Source organism: Rhincodon typus, chromosome 6, assembly GCF_021869965.1.
Source record: "Rhincodon typus isolate 14 chromosome 6, sRhiTyp1.1, whole genome shotgun sequence".
NCBI lineage: Eukaryota > Metazoa > Chordata > Chondrichthyes > Orectolobiformes > Rhincodontidae > Rhincodon > Rhincodon typus.
In genome coordinates, this window is record NC_063337.1 from 15416564 (window position 1) to 15435361 (window position 18798).

Consider the following 18798-nt stretch of genomic DNA (forward strand, 5'->3'; position numbering starts at 1 on the left):
GAAAATTTCTCTTGATTTCAATTAACTGTGAAGTGATTGTGTTGAGGAGTGAATGAGTCTTCATTTTCAAATATTTTGAAATGTTTTAACCTGTTTTGTGTTTAGATAGCTTCGTTTGCTTTAGCTTTAGTTTTATTTCTTTTATGTAATAAACTTCTGTTTTATTATTTAAAATCAAATCTGCAGCCTGTGTACTTACGTTTTCAGCAAAAGACTGCCATGTTAACTTTTTAAAAATGATCTATCAAGCCAAATTTAATTCTGGGATCTGACTTGTTTAGTCACAACATCAACTGGGATCATAACAATAGGCTTAGAAATTTGAAATTACTGTTGGTGATATGTTAATTGATAAAGCATTATTTCTTCTGCTGTAGTAATGGCATCTGTATGATATCTATTAAAATAACAAAGTGGAATTAGTACAGATATTAATCACTTTATTATGAATTATATTAATTTCTTTGCTATCTGATTGAAAGCTAAATGATTAGGTTAACATCTGGATTAAGGTGTACAAAATCACAAGCCCAAAGTATTGCAGATGCTGGGAATCTGAAATAAAACTAGAAAGTACGGGAAATGCTCAACAGGTTGGGCAGCATCATTAGAGGAGAAACAGAGTTAACTGTTTAACTCTGAGTTAGTGAAAATGGTTCTTGGGATGAGTTAAGATAATCTAAGACCATTTATCAATACAGAAACAGACAAACCTTCCTGCTGACATTTCATAGAGTCATAGAGCCATACCGCACAGAAGCAGACCCTTCGGTCCAACTAGTCCATGCTGAACATAATCCCAAACTAAACTAGTCCCACCTGCCTGCTCCTGGCCCATATCTCTCCAAATCTTTCCTATTTATGTACTTACCTAAATGTTTTTTAAACATTGTAACTGTACCCACATCTACCACTTCCTCAAAAAGTTCATTCCACACATGAACCAACCTCGTTGTAAAAAATTTGCTGCTCATGTCTTTGTAAAATCTCTCTCCTCTCACCTTGAAAATGTGCCTCCTAGTCTTGAAATCCCCCATCCTAGGAAAGGGACATCTACTATTAACTGTAGCTATACCCCTCATGATTTTATAAATCTCTGTAAGATCACCTCTCAACCCTCCCAACACTCCAATTAAAAAAAGCCCCAATCTATCCAGACTTTCCTTATAACTCAAACTTTCCAAACCTGGCAACATCCTGGTAAATCTCTTCTGAACCCTCTGTAGGTTAACAGTGACCTTCTGATAACTGGGCAACCAGAACTGGACATAGTACTCCAGAAGAGGTCTCACCAACGTTCTGTACCAACTCCTATACTCAAAGGACTGAGCAATCAAGGCAAGTGTGCTAAACACTTTTTTAACCACCCTGTCTACATGTGATGCAAAGTTCAAGAAATTATGTACCTGAACCCCTAGGTCCCTCTGTTCTGTATTTTGGTACACGTCACAATAAATCAATCGAACAAATCAATCAATCAATCTACATTTCTTTCTTTAAAGGCAGCTGAGATTCTTACTAAAGGCAAGCAATGGCCTAATTTATATCTTAAATTCTTGGCTGCATTGCAACAATGTTTTAACTTCCCATTTGATCGAATCACAAGGAGTCAATCCTCACATCTCAAATACAATATAAACCCCAGAGAGGCCGGAATAGGATGAGGTAGGTTTCAAAACATAACTTTGAGATGAAAACCTTCTTGCTAAGTTGAACAGGAATGTTCCCAAGGATCCATTGGCCTTCGCCTTTCTAGGATTCTCCCTCATCTCTTCCGTTGCCCACTACCTCATTCCCCATGTTTCTGTATTATTACCAATCATCCTCCTTCCTCAGTGGCTGGAATATTTTGTGTGAAACACTGGTGATGTTTCAACACTTTGCCACATTTTAGGCAATTCTCAATGGCTTTAGACAGGAGTCAGTTTTGGAGGATTTAAATTCAGCCTGAAGTCAAAATCTACCGCGTGTTGCATTCTGGCTAGTCTGATTGGTCCATGCCCACTTTGACACTCAGACCCTAAATATCCACTGCCCAAATTCAAATTGATCACCAGTATTCAGCTTGATGTCCTTCTATCACTTTTTTCATGGAGTATAATTTACCCACATGAACATGTGTAACCTCCTCAGTCTTGATATACAGCTACCAAGAGAATGACCAATTCAGAGCCAAATCAGAGCAAACCCTCCTTTTTATACCAGTTTCTCATCATTGGTGGCTATCTGCTGGTGAGCCAGTTGGGATCAGATAGATCCCAATTGCATAACTTACAGAATACTGAGAGGCCTGGTTAGAGTGGACATGGAGAAGTCATTTCCACTAGTGGAGAGACCAGAATCTGAGGGCACAGCTTCAGAGTGAAGGGATGACCCTTTAGAACTGCGATGAAGAGAAATTTCTTCAGCCAGAGGGTGGTGAATTTGTAGAACTTATTGTCGTAGAGGGCTGCGGAGGCCAATCATTGAATGTATTTAAGATAGCAACAGATAGATGTTTGATTAGCAAGGGGATCATGCGTTATGGGGAGAAGGCAGGAGATTAGGGTTGACAAACATATCAGCCTTAATCGAATGGAGGAACAGACTTCATCGGCTGAATGGCCTAATTCTGCTCTTACATCTTATGGTCTTAGGGGTTTGCTCCTTGTTCTCTCTGGGGTGGATTTATCACTTCCCTCCTGCCGTTACTGGTGCTGTGGGTGAGGTATCTTCGGACATAAAAGAGCAAGAAGTGGAACATTCCTGTGAAGCACCTTTGGAAGTTTGTTATGTTAAAGGTGCCTTACAAATATAAGCTATTTTAATTGCTGCTGGTCTTTGAGCTGAATTGAAAATAGTTTACAACTGCTTCATTTTCTAATTATTTCAGGTTTTGTTTAGCTCATATCCAGGACATGGCAATCGTAGACAAATGGTAACTGTTTCACCATTGGAAAACACATGTATCCTTTTCCAATATAATTATTGATTTGATTTTGCAACATGCGTAGCTTTCATAATGGATGCATATCCTTTGGTAATTGCAGAGTAATTAAATTCAAAGTCATGCTTAGAAGAACTTAGGTAGATTGATTTGTGATAAGGTTAATGTTTGTTTTAATTTTTGTATTGGTGTCCCTGTTACAAGTTTCATTGATGTTCCTTGGTCTAAGCAATGCTGACGAGATTTCCTTGTCAGGTTACTGAGAAATATGATGAGCTGAGGGATGAAGGTTGAAAATAAGAGTTCATTAATTCTGGCTACCCAAGGCAGGTGATTGTAATGTACTTCACAATCTTTCAATACGTATAGGCAGGGTGAAGAAGAAGCCACTTGGCAGATTTGCCTTCATTGCTCAGACCATTGAGTGCAGGAGTTGCGACATCCTGTCATGGCTGTCCAAGACATTGGTAAGGCCACATTTGGAGAACTGCGTACAACTCTGGTTGCCCTGCCAAAGGTAGATGTTATTAAACTGGAAATGGTGCGAAAGAGATTTATAAGAATGTTACTGATCTGGAAAGTTTGGGTTATAAGGAGAGGCTGGGACTTATTTTCCCTGGAGTGCAGGAGGCTGAGGGGTGACCATATAGAGGTTTATAAAATCATGAGGGGCACAGATAAGGCAAAAGCCAAGATCTTTTACCCCAGGGTAGGGGAGTCCAAAACTACAGGGCATTAGTTTAACCTTTCCGCTCCTCTGATGCCTCCTCAGCCTCTTACGCTCCAGGGAAAATAAGTCCCAGCCTCTCTTTATAATTCAAACTTTCCAGATCAGTAACATTCTTATAAATCTCTTTCGCACCATTTCCAGTTTAATAACATCCTACCTATAGCAGGGCGACCAGATTTGGAAGCAGTCCTCCAAATGTGGCCTTACCAAAGTCTTGGACAGCCATGACATGACATCTCAACTCCTGCACTCAGTGCTCTGAGCAATGCTGCAGAAGGGTCCTGACCCGAAACGTCAGCTTTCCTGCTCCTCTGATGCTGCCTGGCCTGCTATGTTCATCCAGCTCCGCACTGTGTTATCGGTAGCTAACCTGCCATCCTGCTTGCACTCACAAGCAGCAGGTCTGTGTTGTGAGCCATGTTTAGAAGATAAGGAACCAAATAAAACAATTATGGCATTTTCCATTTTTGAAGATATTGCTTTAACACTAAAGCTGTTGAATGCATTCAGGGTGTGATGGGGATAGATCTTCAACCTGTTGCCTGATGTGTAAACTTATTGTTGCAAATCGACAGTCCCTTATAGAAACCACCCTATTCCATTCAAAGTTAATATGGTAGTTTACATAACAGGTAGTTGATCCTCTTGAGCAGTTTTACAGCACAGTAGCAAGAATTCTATATTAAAAAAAAGACAATGCCTTTTTGTTTTACTTCTATGTAAATAACTTGGACACAGTTACAAAGTAATTGCTGTCAAAGCTCACTGATAATATTAAATTGTTGGATGGTGAGCTGCAAGAAAAAAAAGCATGATTGTAAGGGTTCATAAATATAAGCAGGCAGATAAATATCCAGTGAAGTTCAATGCAGGAAGATATGAAGCATTACATCTTGTGAAAAAGAAAATGCAGTGAAGGCACTGTAGCCAGAACGGTGAAGGGACAGAGTAATCATCAATGCGGCAATTTAATCCTTCCAAGAGCTTAGGTAGGGAATCAGTCAAAGGCAAATGGATGTTGAGTTATCTTATGAAAGACCAGCTTCTATTGTGTCTCCTTTTATGTACAGAAAATCATTGGAGGTTATATTTTGCTCTTGCTCTACCTGTGTAATTAAACCATCAAATAGATTTGGATCCATACTATCAGTTTAATCATAATTTCTTTTCATTCTATTGCATCAACTCTAAAGTTAGGAGAGGATTTTACATTGTTTTCAGCTCAGTGTTTGGAAAGTGAGAAATTACTGGCTATGTTTCAGAATGATTGAGAGACTGCGCTAGTTTAAAAAATAAGCTCAAATTTAAAAAGTGCATTGTTGAGCAGTTTGCCAAAGTAGTAGTTTGGGGTTTGAAATCTCAGGGGGTGTACGCAACCAATTTTGCAATTCTAGTTGCCTAGCGCCTGGCCTTTCAAACAGTTATATTTGGGAAACCCAAATAAATTGCACAAAGGTGGCTGGTTGAACATCTATATCTGGTTTCAGCAGCCTTTACAAATCTGCTGGGAAAACAATCTATAAATAAGATGTTAAATCTCTCAACAGGGACTTTAATATGACGCTCAGAGCCACTAGTGCTGATGCCTGGCAAGCATGAAGTACAATAATTGAACAATTGTGACGCTGATGGCTTGTATGCCAGATGTGTGCACTGTTAGGAATTGCTGGCACTAGGTAATCTGACTTCTTGTTTCATTTGCTGTATGGAGATTGCCAACTCTGCTATTCCTGGATGCATGGTCTTGTGACAGTTGCTGCAGTCTGTAAATGTTATTGTTCTTATTTTAATGATTTTGCTTTACTGAGAGTGCCAGTGACAGCTGTAATTTTAATTTGACTGACCTGAGTATACTGATACTGTGATTGAAGCTTGTGTGTTGGCAATGCAATTGTAAATTATAGAATTGTGGAGTGATGCAACACAGAAGGAACCCGCTCTGACTGTGTCAGCTCCTTGGAAGAACTATTTAATTTGTTCCAGTGCCCTGCTCTTTTCCCACAACCTAGTAAGGTGTCTTTTCCCTTCAAATATTAATCTTTCACAGGATGTAGGGATTGCTGATAGCACAAGCGTTTGTTACCCGTCCCTAAGTTCACCTGAATGGAGTGGCTTGCTAGTCCATTGTAGAGGACAGTTACAAGTCAATCACATTGCAGTGGGTCTTGAACCAGAGCAGGTAAAGACAATAGATTTGCTTCTGTCAAGGCATTGAGTGAACCGAATAGGTTTTTCCTGACAATTAATGGTAGCTTTTGGTTGCAGATTTATGAATTGTATTTAAGGTCCATCAGCTTCCATGGTAAGATTTAAACCTATGTCCTCAGAACATTAGTTTGTGCCCCAGGATAAACTTGCCTGTTACCAGTCTACCCACCATTTCCCCCTTTATTCTCTTCTCTTTGTTAAATGTTATCACATGAATCTCTTTCTGGCAGCCTTTCAGAGGCAGTACCCTCCCAGACCATACCCCTCTGTGGAAAGCTATGTTTCCTCATGTCACCTCTGTTTCCTTTTGTCACTTATTGTAAATCTATGTCCTCTGGTTATCAAGCTTTCTGCAGTTTCTCTTTATTTACTTAAGTATTACTAAAAAAAACATTTGTTGAAGCTTTTCATCATGCATGCATCAGGAATTGGCAAGAATTACCAATGCAAAGGGGAGACAACATTTTAGACTGTATGAAAATGTTATTTTCCCTTTGGATTGGTAGTTCTTGTGAATTATCCTCATGAATGGAAGATGAAATGTTTTACCAAAAATGTGTCTTTTAAAACCATCAGCCAAGTTCTTTGTTAATGGTTTCCTTATTGACTCTGTTCTTGCTTTGAACTGCAGTAACAAATCCCCTCTTTAACTACTCTGCTTTTAGGAGAGAAACTTGAGCTTCTCCAATCCCTCCACTGAAATAAAGGAGCTCATCCCTGATACCATTCGCATAAACTTCTTCTGCACCATCCGCAGTATGATACTCCAACTGAGACCTAACTAGTTTTTTACAATGATTTAGCAAAGGTTCCTCACTCTCTTCCTCTATTAATAAAACCATGGATTCAATATTAATGGCTTTCTCAACCTTTCCTACCACTTTCAAGAATTTGTTCATATATGCCCCAGAGCCTGCTGTTCCTGCTCACAATTAAAATTTTGTTCACTTGACACACCTCATTCTTCTTACCAACATGTGTTGTATTACACTTTTCCGCATTAAATTTCATCTGTCATATGCCTATCCATTTGATCAGATGGTCTATGTCCTCTTCAGAATTTATAACATTTCATAATTTTCTGTTATTTACAAACATTGGGAAACACTATTGTATGTGTCCCTTCATTCAGACAAACAGGAGAATTAGCATTAGCTTTATTGAAAGTGAAAAGTTTAGAAGTTGCCGCTTAGGTGCCATCCTAGGTACAAAGGTTCCTAAGTACAGATTCTTGAGTACAAATTCTTAGGAAAAGAAATAGAAGAATAAAGAAATAAAAAGTCTGGCATTACAGACCTTCAAAAGTACAAAATCATAGTGATAAATTAGAAAAAATAAATAAAAGGTTCAGATTAGCAGTCCTTCCACATGAATATAATATTATAAAGAAAGAAAGCTTTTAAAAAAAAAAGTGAATTTAAAACAAAGTCCATCTTAGTCCATTTTATGGCTCTGGATTCGAGGACCCAACATCCCCATTTGAGGGGGGATCTTATAGAAACATATAAAATTATGAAGGGAATAGATAAGATAGAAGTAGAGAGGATGTTTCCACTGGCAGGTGAAGCTAGGACAAGAGGGCATAGCCTCAAGATTAGAGGGAGCAGATTTAGGACTGAAGTGAGAAGGAATTTCTTCACCCAGAGGGTTGTTAATCTATGGAATTCCTTGCCCAGTGAAGTAGTTGACGCTACTTCAGTAAACGTTTTTAAAGAAAAGGTAGATTTTTTTTGAACAATAAAGGAATTAAGGGATACGGTGAGAACGCGGGTAAGTGGATCTGAGTCCACGAAAAGATCAGCCATGATCTTATTGAATGGCGGAGCAGGCTCGAAGGGCCAGACGGCCTACTCCTGCTCCTAGTTCTTAAGTTCTTATGTTCATTGGAATCCTGGGCCGGACCCCCATGATGCTGAAGAAAAGCCGCATGGAGTCACAGACCAATGCTGGAGCCGCCACAAGGACAGCCAGACCAACACTGATGAAAACCACCACTGAAAGAGAGTCCCAGGCAGGTCAATGAAATCCCGGGCCCAGGCCCCCCTCATCTACAAAGTCGCTGCTGAAGCAGCCTTGTCAAAGGACCCACCAGGACACAGCCACGAGGAACGGCTGGATCTACCTTAACCCTATTGTAGCATCCTCTCAGAGTTTCCTTCCTTACCCGAAGTCTCGAAAAGAAGTTAAGGTGAACTTGATATTAGAGAAAAAAATATACATAAAAAAATATGGATGTGGCAGGCCTGGTGATAGAAGCAGGTGGGCCAGGAGATTAAACACTTCCTACCTTGCTGCCACTATCTTGGATTACATCTGAGGATCAGCAGGTAGAATCTCTTCTTTTTCTTAAAGATGAAGAGCTGAGGAGTGACTGAATCAAAGCCCTCAAAATTACAAACTTTTCTTTATTCTTTAATGCAATATGGAGTAATTGGCAAGGTCAGCATTTATTGCCTATCCCGAAATGCCCTTGGTCTGAATGGTTTGCTAGAGCATTTCAGAGAGCACTTAAGAGTCAACCTCATGTCTGACAATCTGGTGATCTGTAGTCCTGATCAGTTTGGAACGGCAGATTGGCTTCCCTAAAGGACATTGTTGATCATTCTGTTTTTTTTTTACACTGTCAATGCCAAGTTTCACTGTTACCATCGCTGAGACTAACCTCCAATTCTATATTGTATTAATTGAATTTAAATTCCACCAGCTACCACAATGGAATTTGAGCCTGTGTCCCTAACACTAATTCCAAGATATTATCACTACCACACTATCTCTGGCGACACTCGTAGGGAAAGGCAAAACCAGAGCCTATCAGTATAAAATAACCAGTAAGAAATCAGAGGGAAAATTCTGAGAAAAATGTCTTTACTTCAAGAGCATTGTGAACATAGGGTTTGCTTGCACAAGCAGTAGTTAAGATGGATAGTATCGATGTATTTCGAGGAAATGCAAATAAACTTTTAAAAGAGAAGTGAAGATATGTTTATAATGATGGCGTTAGTTGTGAAGGGATGGAAGGAGGCTTCAGCAAAGCATAAATACTGGCATGGGACTGGTTGGGCGGAAAGGCCTGGTTTTGTTCTGCATATTTTAACTAATTCATTTAAGGTGGAGAAGGCTATGCTGTTAGAATGAGATGTGAGAGGGTGGGAGAAGACTTGTGCAGAACATAGAAGTGTCAGCATTGACCAGTTGGACCAAGCAGCATATTTCAGTGCCGTCAGCATCTTTCATTTGTCAGACTGTAAATGGAAGTAGAAGTTGGACTGCTATAACTGGAATATCAGGATAGGTTTGTACCTTGAAAATGAAGTGTTGCATATATTATTGAATTGTGTGATACAATATTGACTTTTGGAGCGGTGACAAGGAGAATTCAAGACTGAACAACACCAATAGTCTGTTAAGAATTCTGCCTGACAACAGTGCTCTGATTGGTTGAGCTGAAGACTGTTTGTTTGCTTAAAAAACACCATAAGAGTCACACAATCCCTACAGTGTGGAAGCAGGCCATTTGGCCCATCAAGTCCACACTGATCCTCGAAGAGAATCCCACCCACACCCACACCCACCCTATCTCTGCATTTCCCATGGCTAATCCACCTAGCCTGCAGATCCCTGGATACTATGGGCAATTTAGCATGGCTAAGGCACCTAACTGCACATCTTTGGACTGGGGGAGGAAACCAGAGCACCCAGAGGAAAACCTGCACAGACACGAGGACAATGTGCAAACTTCACACTGACAGTTGCCTGAGGGTGGAATCGAACTTGGGTCCCTGGAGCTGTAAGGCACTGAGCCAATATGTCAGCCTAAGTGCCATGAACAGCAAAGAAGAAAAGAATGCAGCCCCTGAAGACAGAGATCATCCCCTCCCTCCCCTCCCTCTTTCTGTGAGATAAAGACAGAAAACCAAGAAGCTTAAGACAGATAATCTGAACAACAAAAAGTTAGATTCACTTTGATCAGCCATTGAATTGAAGAATGACCTCTAGACAACAGCATTCCATCAGAGCTAAAACTGAAAGGACTTAGGTGAAAAATAACTTATCTCCTTGTAGTCTTGACTTTTGATCTTCACAATTTTGTGTATGCTTTTTGTATTCTTTCCCCTTTTCATAGTATACATGTTAAATTAATTTTCTGCATTAATTGTGTGTCTGTCTGTGTGTGTGTCTGTGTCTGTGTCTATCTGTGTGAGTCTCTGTGTGTGTGTGTGTGTGTGTGTGTGTGTGTGTGTGTGTGTGTGTGTGTGTGTGTGTGTGTCCGCGTGCGCGTGCATTTGAGTTTTTTCAAGAGGGATAGTTTAAGTTGTGTAGTATTAGATGGGGAATCCTTTCTTTCACTCCTTTTTTAAGTGTGTTACAATGAATAGAGTTATTTACCATTACTGATAAAACCTGGTGCAAAATTACTTTGTTTTGAGTAGCAGTCAGTCAGGCAAATTAACCATTTTGGTGGTCTTATGATTTTATATCATACATTTTGTGATAGCTTGTGGAACAGTGGGACGCAATTATCAGCATCCTGTTCCCAGTTAAGCCTTGACAGTTCTCATAGTCCTGCTAGATGACCCTGAATGCTGGCAAGATCAAATTAATTTTAAAATAGAGTGTTTTCCGTGTTGACTAGGATTGAGTGTTACTGTTGCCACTGCAGGAGGCTTCTAAAAATGAAGTGAACGAGAAACTGGAAACAGTGGAAATCTACAGTAGAGTCCACTCAAACTGCACAGCTGACCAACACCATCTGGAAAAAAATGAAAATACAATTCAGCATTATTAAATGCACAGTCTTTATCTGATTGAAAGTACATACACATGAACCCTGACAAAGGAGCTAAGGGCATTGTTGCTAAGTTCGCAGGTGAAATAAATGTAGGTGGAGGGACAGGCAGCGTTGCTGCAGAAGGACGTGGACAGGCTCGGAGGGAGGGTAAAGAAATGACAGGTGGAATACAATGTGAGAAATTGTGAGGTTATGCTCTTTGGTAGGACGAATAGAGACATAGAATATCTTGTAAATGGGAAAAACTTCAGAAATCCAAAGCACAAAGGGACCTGGGAGTCCTAGTTCGGGATTCTCTTAAGGCTAACATGCAAGTCCAGTTGGCAGTTAGGAAGGCAAATGCAATATTAACATTCATTTCGAGAGGACTAGAATGCGAGAGCAGGGATGTACTGCTGAGGCTGTAAAAAGCTGTGGTCAGGCAGCATTTGGAATATTGTGAGCGGTTTCCGCCCTATACCTAAGGAAGGATTTGCTGGCTTTGGAGGGGGTCCAGAAGAGGTTTACAAGAATGATCCCAGGAATGAAGGGCTTTTCATATGAGGAGCAGTTGAGGATGCTTCGTCTGTACTCGATAGAGTTTAGAAGGATGAGGGGAATCTGACTGAAACTTACAGAATACTGAGAAGCCTGGTTGGAGCTGACGTGGAGAAGATGTTAACACTAGTAGGAAAGACTAAGATCTGAAGGCACAGCCTCCGAGTGAAGGAATGACCCTTTAGAACTGAGATGAGGAGGAATTTCTTTACCCAGAGGATGGTTAATCTGTGGAATTCATTGCCACAGGAGGCTGTGAAGGCCTAATCATTGAGAATTTAAGACAGGCTCTTGATTTGTCAAGGGATCAAGGGATAAAGGGAGAAGGCAGTAGAATGGGGTTGAGAAACGTATCAGCCATGATTGAATGGCAGAGCAGTTTTCATGGGCCAAATGGCCTAATTCTGTTTCTATATCTTACGGTCCTCTCCCTTCAACCAATGATGTTGGACTAGCCAAGGATTTTTTATAGAAGTGACAAACCGGGGTGCTGGGAAGCTGAAATTAAAAACAGTGGAAAAAAAACGTTGGCACACCTTCAGCAGGTCGGGGTTCATTTTTGGAGATATAAAAACCATAAACTGTAGGAGCAGCAATAGGCCATTCAGTCCATTGATTCTGCTCCACCATTCAATAAGATCTGGCTGATCTGATAATCCTCAAATCCATTTACCTGCCTTTTCCCCAAAACCCTCACTTTCCCCTGACTGATTAAAACTCTGTCTATCTCAGCCTTGAATATACGCAAAGACCCATATGAGAGTTAATGTTTCAAGTTGTCCTCATTTCAGATGGGGCCTAGTGGAGCAAATGAGCCTGTAGTTTCAACTGTCAGTTTTGTTTTTTTTTGTAGACCAAGAGCTAAGCTGGAATTTGACAGCTGAATATGGATGGGATAAGTATGGAGGGACATGGACCAAATGCAGGCAAATGGGACTAGTTTAAATTGTGAAAATTGGGCGGCATGGGCAAGTTGGGCTGAAGGGCCTATTTCCATGCTGTTGACCTCTATGACTCCATATGCAGGCTCCAGGAGTCCAAATTTAAATGATGATCCATATGGGAGCAGCTTGATCTCCTGACCTATTTCCTGTGCCTTGGAAACAAAAATTAGAAACCTATTTTTAACATGTTGGAGTGCCAGTATTTTTTATTGGTCTCGTTACTAGATAATACAGCTTTTAAAGGATCAAGTTAGATATTTCAGTTTGCATTGACTGATAAAACTGTTTACACTTTCTAACAGCAACTTATACTGTGCCTTAATGTCATAAAGTACACGACACCAGGTTTTAGTCCAGGAGGTTAATTTGAAGGCACAAGCTTTTGGAGTCTCGCTCCTCCTTCAGGTGTCAGTCAGAGAGGTGGCATCAGACACAGAATTTATACGCAAAAGATCAAAGGGTCTTCTGATGCACACAAACTCTCACTCTATTCCTCTCTCTGTCTCTCACACACATGCGCGTGCGCACATAAACCTATAAATCTATGGGGTGAATTTGCATTTGCAGATTTGTAATTGCAGATATGTTCTATGTTGTTCAAAAAGTACACAATTTGTAGACAGCCACTTTAAAGACAGTGGCATTTTATAAACTCCTCCTTTGGAAATAAAACCAGCCTGACTCCAAGTTAATGCGCAGCCAGGTTCTAAACAAGGCGTCACACCTAAAATGCATTGTCTGACCTGGGATGTCACCTCTGGTATACACCTGAAGATGGAACGAGACTCCGAAAGCTTGTGTCTTCAAATAAACCTATTGGACTATAACCTGATGTGTGATTTTTGACCTAGTTCACCTCAGTCCAACGCCAGCACCTCCACATTAATGTCATAAAACATCAGAAACCTAATCATGAAAAGTGGAAGTTGTCCTAGTCTACTCTCTTGTCAGAGAGAGACAACTGGTGGTGAAGACCTAACCAAACATGCAACATTAAGTATATTCAAGGCTCAGGTAATAGAATTTTGCACAGTGAAAGAACTAGGAGCTATGGAGATAGTATAGGAAATTGAATTTGCGATAGATCAGCTGTGACCATAATTAATTATGAAGCAGGCTCAAGACATCATATTGTCTACTTTTGCTCCTTTTTTTTAGAAAATGTTTTTATTGTCTTTCGGGATTCAATTGGAAGCATTGTAGTTTGTGTTAGAATGTGGGTTTTAGTTCCACTCTGATCTTGTTGACCATACCGCCCAGTACTGAGGGAGTGTTGCACTGTCTGAAATACTGTCTTTCATAAGAGATATTAAATCAAGGGTCTAGTTTACCCTCAGAGGTAGACATAACACTAACAGCAGAGCTCTCCCCGGTGCCCCAGCCAATATATATCCCTCAGTCAATATCAAAGCATGTGCAAGGCTGGCCATATCTATCATACACTTTCTGGTTGGAGATTTCTGACAGGTTGTAATGAAATAATGATTTCCATGATGTGCTTATTTACTCCTCTCCACTGTGCCTGAGAAACCTACTGCTGTGAATTTGTTCCATTTATCAAACCAGCTGAAAATCAGTGAAACTGAGCACCAACAGAGCAGTTGTTTTCCAACACTATTCAAGATGGAATTGTAAGCTAACATTCTGTGGCTCGTGTTACCAAACATCCAAATCTTTATGTAACCTGGGAAAATAAAAGTTTGCTATCGATGTAAACATCCTTCTCTGTCCTCAGCATATTCCAAAATGCATTATGTTTAGCAACTGAGTACTCTGCCATGTCTTACCCACCTGCTATCTCCTTAAAGTGTTTCCTATTCACAAGGCACAAGACAGGAAAGTGGTAGAATACATCTCAAATATACAGATGAATGCCAACTTCGGCAGCACTCAAGAAACTGAAAGGTTGTTCTGTGTGATTACACTGGAGGGGGTGCTGTGGAGATTTACCAGGATGTTGCTTGGATTGGAGCATTTTAGCTATGAAGGCAGGCTGGATAGACTTGTGTTATTTTCTTTAGAGTAGCGAACCCTGAAGGGGTCCTGATTAATATATATAAGATTATGAGAGGCATGGACAAGGTGGACTTAAGCTGTTTTCCTTATTAGAAGGGTCTATAATGTGGGACATAATAAAAGTGAAAGGCAAGGGGTTTAGTGGGGATTTGAGGAAACATTTCTTCACCCAGAGGGTGGTGGGAGTCTGGAATACACAGCCTCATAGGGAGTAGAGGTGGAAAACTTTCACAATCTTCAAAAAGTACGTGGATGAGCACTTTAAATGTCATAACATTTAAGGGTATGAGCCAAATGCTGGAAAATGGGATTAATGTTTTAAGGTCATGCAAACCTGTTGGACCAAAGGGCCTCATCTGCATTATATGACTCTGGGGGTGGCTCAGTAGTTAGCGCTGCTACCTCACAGTGCCAGGGACTCAGGTTCGATCCCAGCCTTGAGTGACTGTGTGGAGTTCACACATTCTCCCTGTGCCTGCATGGGTTTCCTCCAGGTGCTCTGGTTTCCTGCCGCAGTCCAAAGATGTATAGGCTAGGTGGATTAGCCATGGGAAATGTGGGGCTATAGGGATGGGGTGTTTCTGGGTGGGATGCTCTTTGGAGGGATGGTGTGGACTCAATGGGCCGAATGGCATCTTTCTGCACAGTAGGGATTCTCTGAAAAACAATGACCTGGATTCACACCCCATTCGCCAGTTTAAACCTTCACTTTTCTCATTCCAGTCACGATGCAAGATTCAATTAGCTGTGTAATTATCTACATAAGCGTATAAATATTAATGATGGGGACAAAAAGCTCAGGGGAAGATGTGAACAAGTGTTTAAGTTCTGAATAGATAATGCTGTAGGGTGCCTTTAAGCACCACCCACTACAATGATGTCATATGCAGGAATAAGATCTTTTGTATGGGTCTTCCTCGTCATCTCTCTAACAACATCAATCCTGTCAGGATAACTTGTACTTAGTTTCCATTGAGCAATAAACTACAATTAAGCACAGAAAATGCCAGAGAAACTCAGTAGGTCTGGCAGCATCTGTGGAGAGAGAGAGAAACAGAGTTAATGTTTCACATCTGGTGTGACTGTTCAGAACTGAAAGGGAGTTGGGCAATTTACTCTCCACCGGTGCTGTCAGATCTGTTGAATTTCTCCAGCATTTTCTGTTTGTTTCAGATTTCCTGTATCAGCAGTATTTTCCTTTTATATCCAATAATCTCCATCTTGTTTCAGACAAAAACTTCTTCTCATTAGGTTATCAATTACTGCACTGGGTCAATCATGTCCTATCTCAGGCAGGAGAGAGGACAGTAGCATCAAATGTACCTTTATAGTGAGCAATAGTACAGAGAGGTTGTACAGCATGTTGAGCTGTGGTACGGATTGTTCATACAGTACGTAGAAGCCCTGCTAAGCAATTGAACGTGCTAGTCAATTTCCCAAAGCCCTATGACAATGAAGGAGATGCTTTGATTTTGGTGATGCTGGTTAATGACGATTTTCCTAGAATCCAGCACTCCCTATTTTTTCTTCCAACAGCTAGACAAGACTTCAGTGTGACATCTGAGATAGGGAAGATTTTCAAATTACCTCCGGGATTGTAGAAACTGTTTGAAAATCAGGATATTTGGGTGGCAAATCCATAATGACATTCTTATGCACTGTCAAGAAGTTGAAAATTGAGCCCAGTTCTTTTGTCAGCTCGGATTAGATATTAATTCAGAGTGAGTTATGGTATGAAAAGGTTGTGAGCTAGTGTCCCGATCCCTGTCCCTAAGAATCTTCCCCAATAATTTCCCTACCACTGATGTAAGGCTCACTGGCCTGTGATTTCCTGGATTATACTTCTGCCCTTAAACAAAGGAATAACACTGGTTATTTTCCAGTCTGCTGTCTACAAAAGCATACAAAAATCTCTGTCAAAGCCCCGGCAATCTCATCACTTGTTTCCCTCAGTACCCTGGTATAGATTCTATCAGGCCCTGGGACTTACCAACTTTAATTTTTTTTAAGACTAAACTTCTTAATGTTGACATGCCCCAGAGTATCAGCATACCTTTCCCTAACCTTACCATCATCCATATCCTTCTCCACGGTGAATACCAATGCAAAATACTCATGAAAGACCACACCCACTTCCTCTGGCTCTACACATAAATTCTCTCCCTTATTCTTGAGTGGACCTATCCTTTCCCTAGTTACCTTCTTGCTCCCAATAAATGTATAAAATGCCTTGGGAATCTCTTTAAGCCTACTTTACAAGGATATTTCATGATCTCTTCTCGCCCTCCTAATTTCTTGTTTAAGTTCTTTTCTGTTTCCTTCGTTTTCCTTAAGGGCTTTGTTTGATTTCAGGTTTCTAAACCTCTCATATGCCCCCTATTTCTTTTTGACTAAACTTTCAATATCGCTTGTTATCCAAGGTTCCTGAATCTTGCCATCTTTACCGTTCTTCCTCACAGGAACATGCTGGTCCTGAACTCTCATCAACTGGCTTTTACAAGATTCCCACATGTCAATGTAGGTTTACCCTCAAACAGCCACCTGCAATTTAATTTCTCCAGTTCCTGCCTAATGTTGTTGGAATTAGCCCTCCCCAATTTAGCGCTTTCACCTGAGGACCAGTCTTAAGCTTATCCATAATTATTCTAAAACTTATGGAATTATGATCACTATTCCCAAAACACTCCCTCACTGAAACTTCAATCACTTGGGCAGGCTCATTTCACAATACAAGATCTAGTACAGCCTCTTACCCCATTGGTCTATCTAAATATTATTTCAAGAAGCCTTCCTGGATACAAATTCTGCTCCGTCGAAGCCCCTGGCAATAAAGGAGTCCCAGTCAATGTTAGGGGAACTCAAAATCACTCAATGCAACAGACCTGTGTACGTACATCTTTCCCTGATCTGCTTACATATCTGTTACGCTGTCTCCTGCTCACTTTTGTGAGGTCTATACTATAACTCCATTGTGTTGATTACACTTTTCCTATTCCAAAATTCTACCCATATGGCCTCACTGGATGAGCCCTCTAAGATTTCCTCTCCTCCACCCTTTTTACATCCCTCTTTCGCTGTCTCCTGAAACATCTAAACCCTGGAACATTGAGCTGCCAGTCCTGCCCATCTTTCAACCAAATTTCTGTAATGGCTACAACATTGTAGCTCTGTGTACTAATCCAGCTGTAAGCTCATCTTCCTTACCTGTTATACTCCTTGCATTAAAATAAATACGCATCGGGATGAGCCCTACTGTCTTCATTAACCTGGCCCTGCCTGTTCATCCTATTAGACTTACTTTACTTAATCAGAAGTTTCTGGACAAGTCCCTCAGCAGGCCTGGCACCATGTGTGAAGAGAAATCAGAGTTAACGTTAACTCAGTTCTGAGGAAGGGTCACAGGACCTGAAAAGTCAATTCTGATTTCTCTTCACGGATGCTGCCAGACCTGCTGAGTTTTTCCAGCAACTTCTGTTTTTGTTTCTGATTTACAGCATCCATAGTTCTTTTGTTTTTTTACTTTACTTAATGCTAGGCTTCTCTTCAGTCACCACTCCACATGCTGACCTACTGCTTTGGTTCCCAATCTCTGCCACTCTCTAGTTTAAACCCTCCCAAGTGTCATTAGCAAACCTCCCTGCCAGGATATTGGTGCCTCTCCAGTTTAACTGCAGCCTGTCCTTCTTGTCTAGGTCCCACCTGCCTTGGAAGAGATCCCAATGATCTGGATATCTGAAGTCCTGCCTCCCCCACCAACTCTTTAGCAACACATTTCACTATATTATCTTCCTATTTCTAGCCTCACTAGCACATGGCACAGGGAGTAATCCCAATATTACAACATTGGAAGTCCTGCTTTTCAACTCCATACCTAACTTCTTAAATTTACTTTGCAGGACCTCACCACTCTTGCTGCCAACTTTGTTCGTACCAACATGAACCATGGCTACTGGCTGCTCACCCTGCCCTTTCAGAATACCTGTGCCCCCTCAGAAATACCTTGACCCTAGCACCAAGAAGGTAACACACCATGTTGGAGTCCCACTCGTGGCCACAGAAACATTTTTCCACGCCCCTGACAATAGAGTTCCCCTCTTGTTACTGCTCACCTACTCTTCGACCCTCCCTGCTGTACAACAGTTCCAGTCATAGTGCCACTGATCTGGCTGCCTGCTGCTTGCTTTCCCCTGAGAGGCCATCCTCCCCAAAATGTTTCAAAATAGTATACCTCTCCCTCCCCAGCAGTTCACCCCCAGGGTCACTCATCTCCCTCTCCCTCTGTTCACTCCCTGGGTCAGTCCTCTCCCTTTCCTTTTCTTCACTCCCTGGGTCACTCCTCTCCCTTTCCTTTTGTTCACCCCCAGGGTCACTCCTGTCCCTCTCCCTCTCTCTCTGTTCACTGCCTGGGTCACTCCTCTTCCTCTCCCTCTGGTAACCCCCTGGGTCACTCCTCTTCCTCTCCCTCTGTTCACCCCCAGGTTCACTCTTATCCCTCTCCCTCTGTTCACTCCCACAGTCACTCATCTCCCTCTCCCTCTCTCTCCATTCACCCCCTGGGTCACTCCCCTTCCTCGCCCTCTGTTCACTCCCAGGGCCAGTCCTCTTCCTCTCCCTCCATTCACCCCCAGGGCCACTCCTCTCTCTCTCC

The 18798-nt window shown here is 41.3% G+C and overlaps 1 protein-coding gene across 1 annotated transcript in view; it reads left to right on the top strand.

Annotated features, from left to right (window-relative positions):
* Window positions 1-18798, top strand: part of oca2 (oculocutaneous albinism II) — a 403227-nt gene that overhangs the window by 93820 nt on the left and 290609 nt on the right. The window contains exon 5 of the mRNA XM_048598233.1: window positions 2873-2945. Within this exon, the coding sequence (XP_048454190.1) occupies window positions 2873-2945 (73 nt within the window). The remainder of the gene's footprint in view (window positions 1-2872; window positions 2946-18798) is intronic.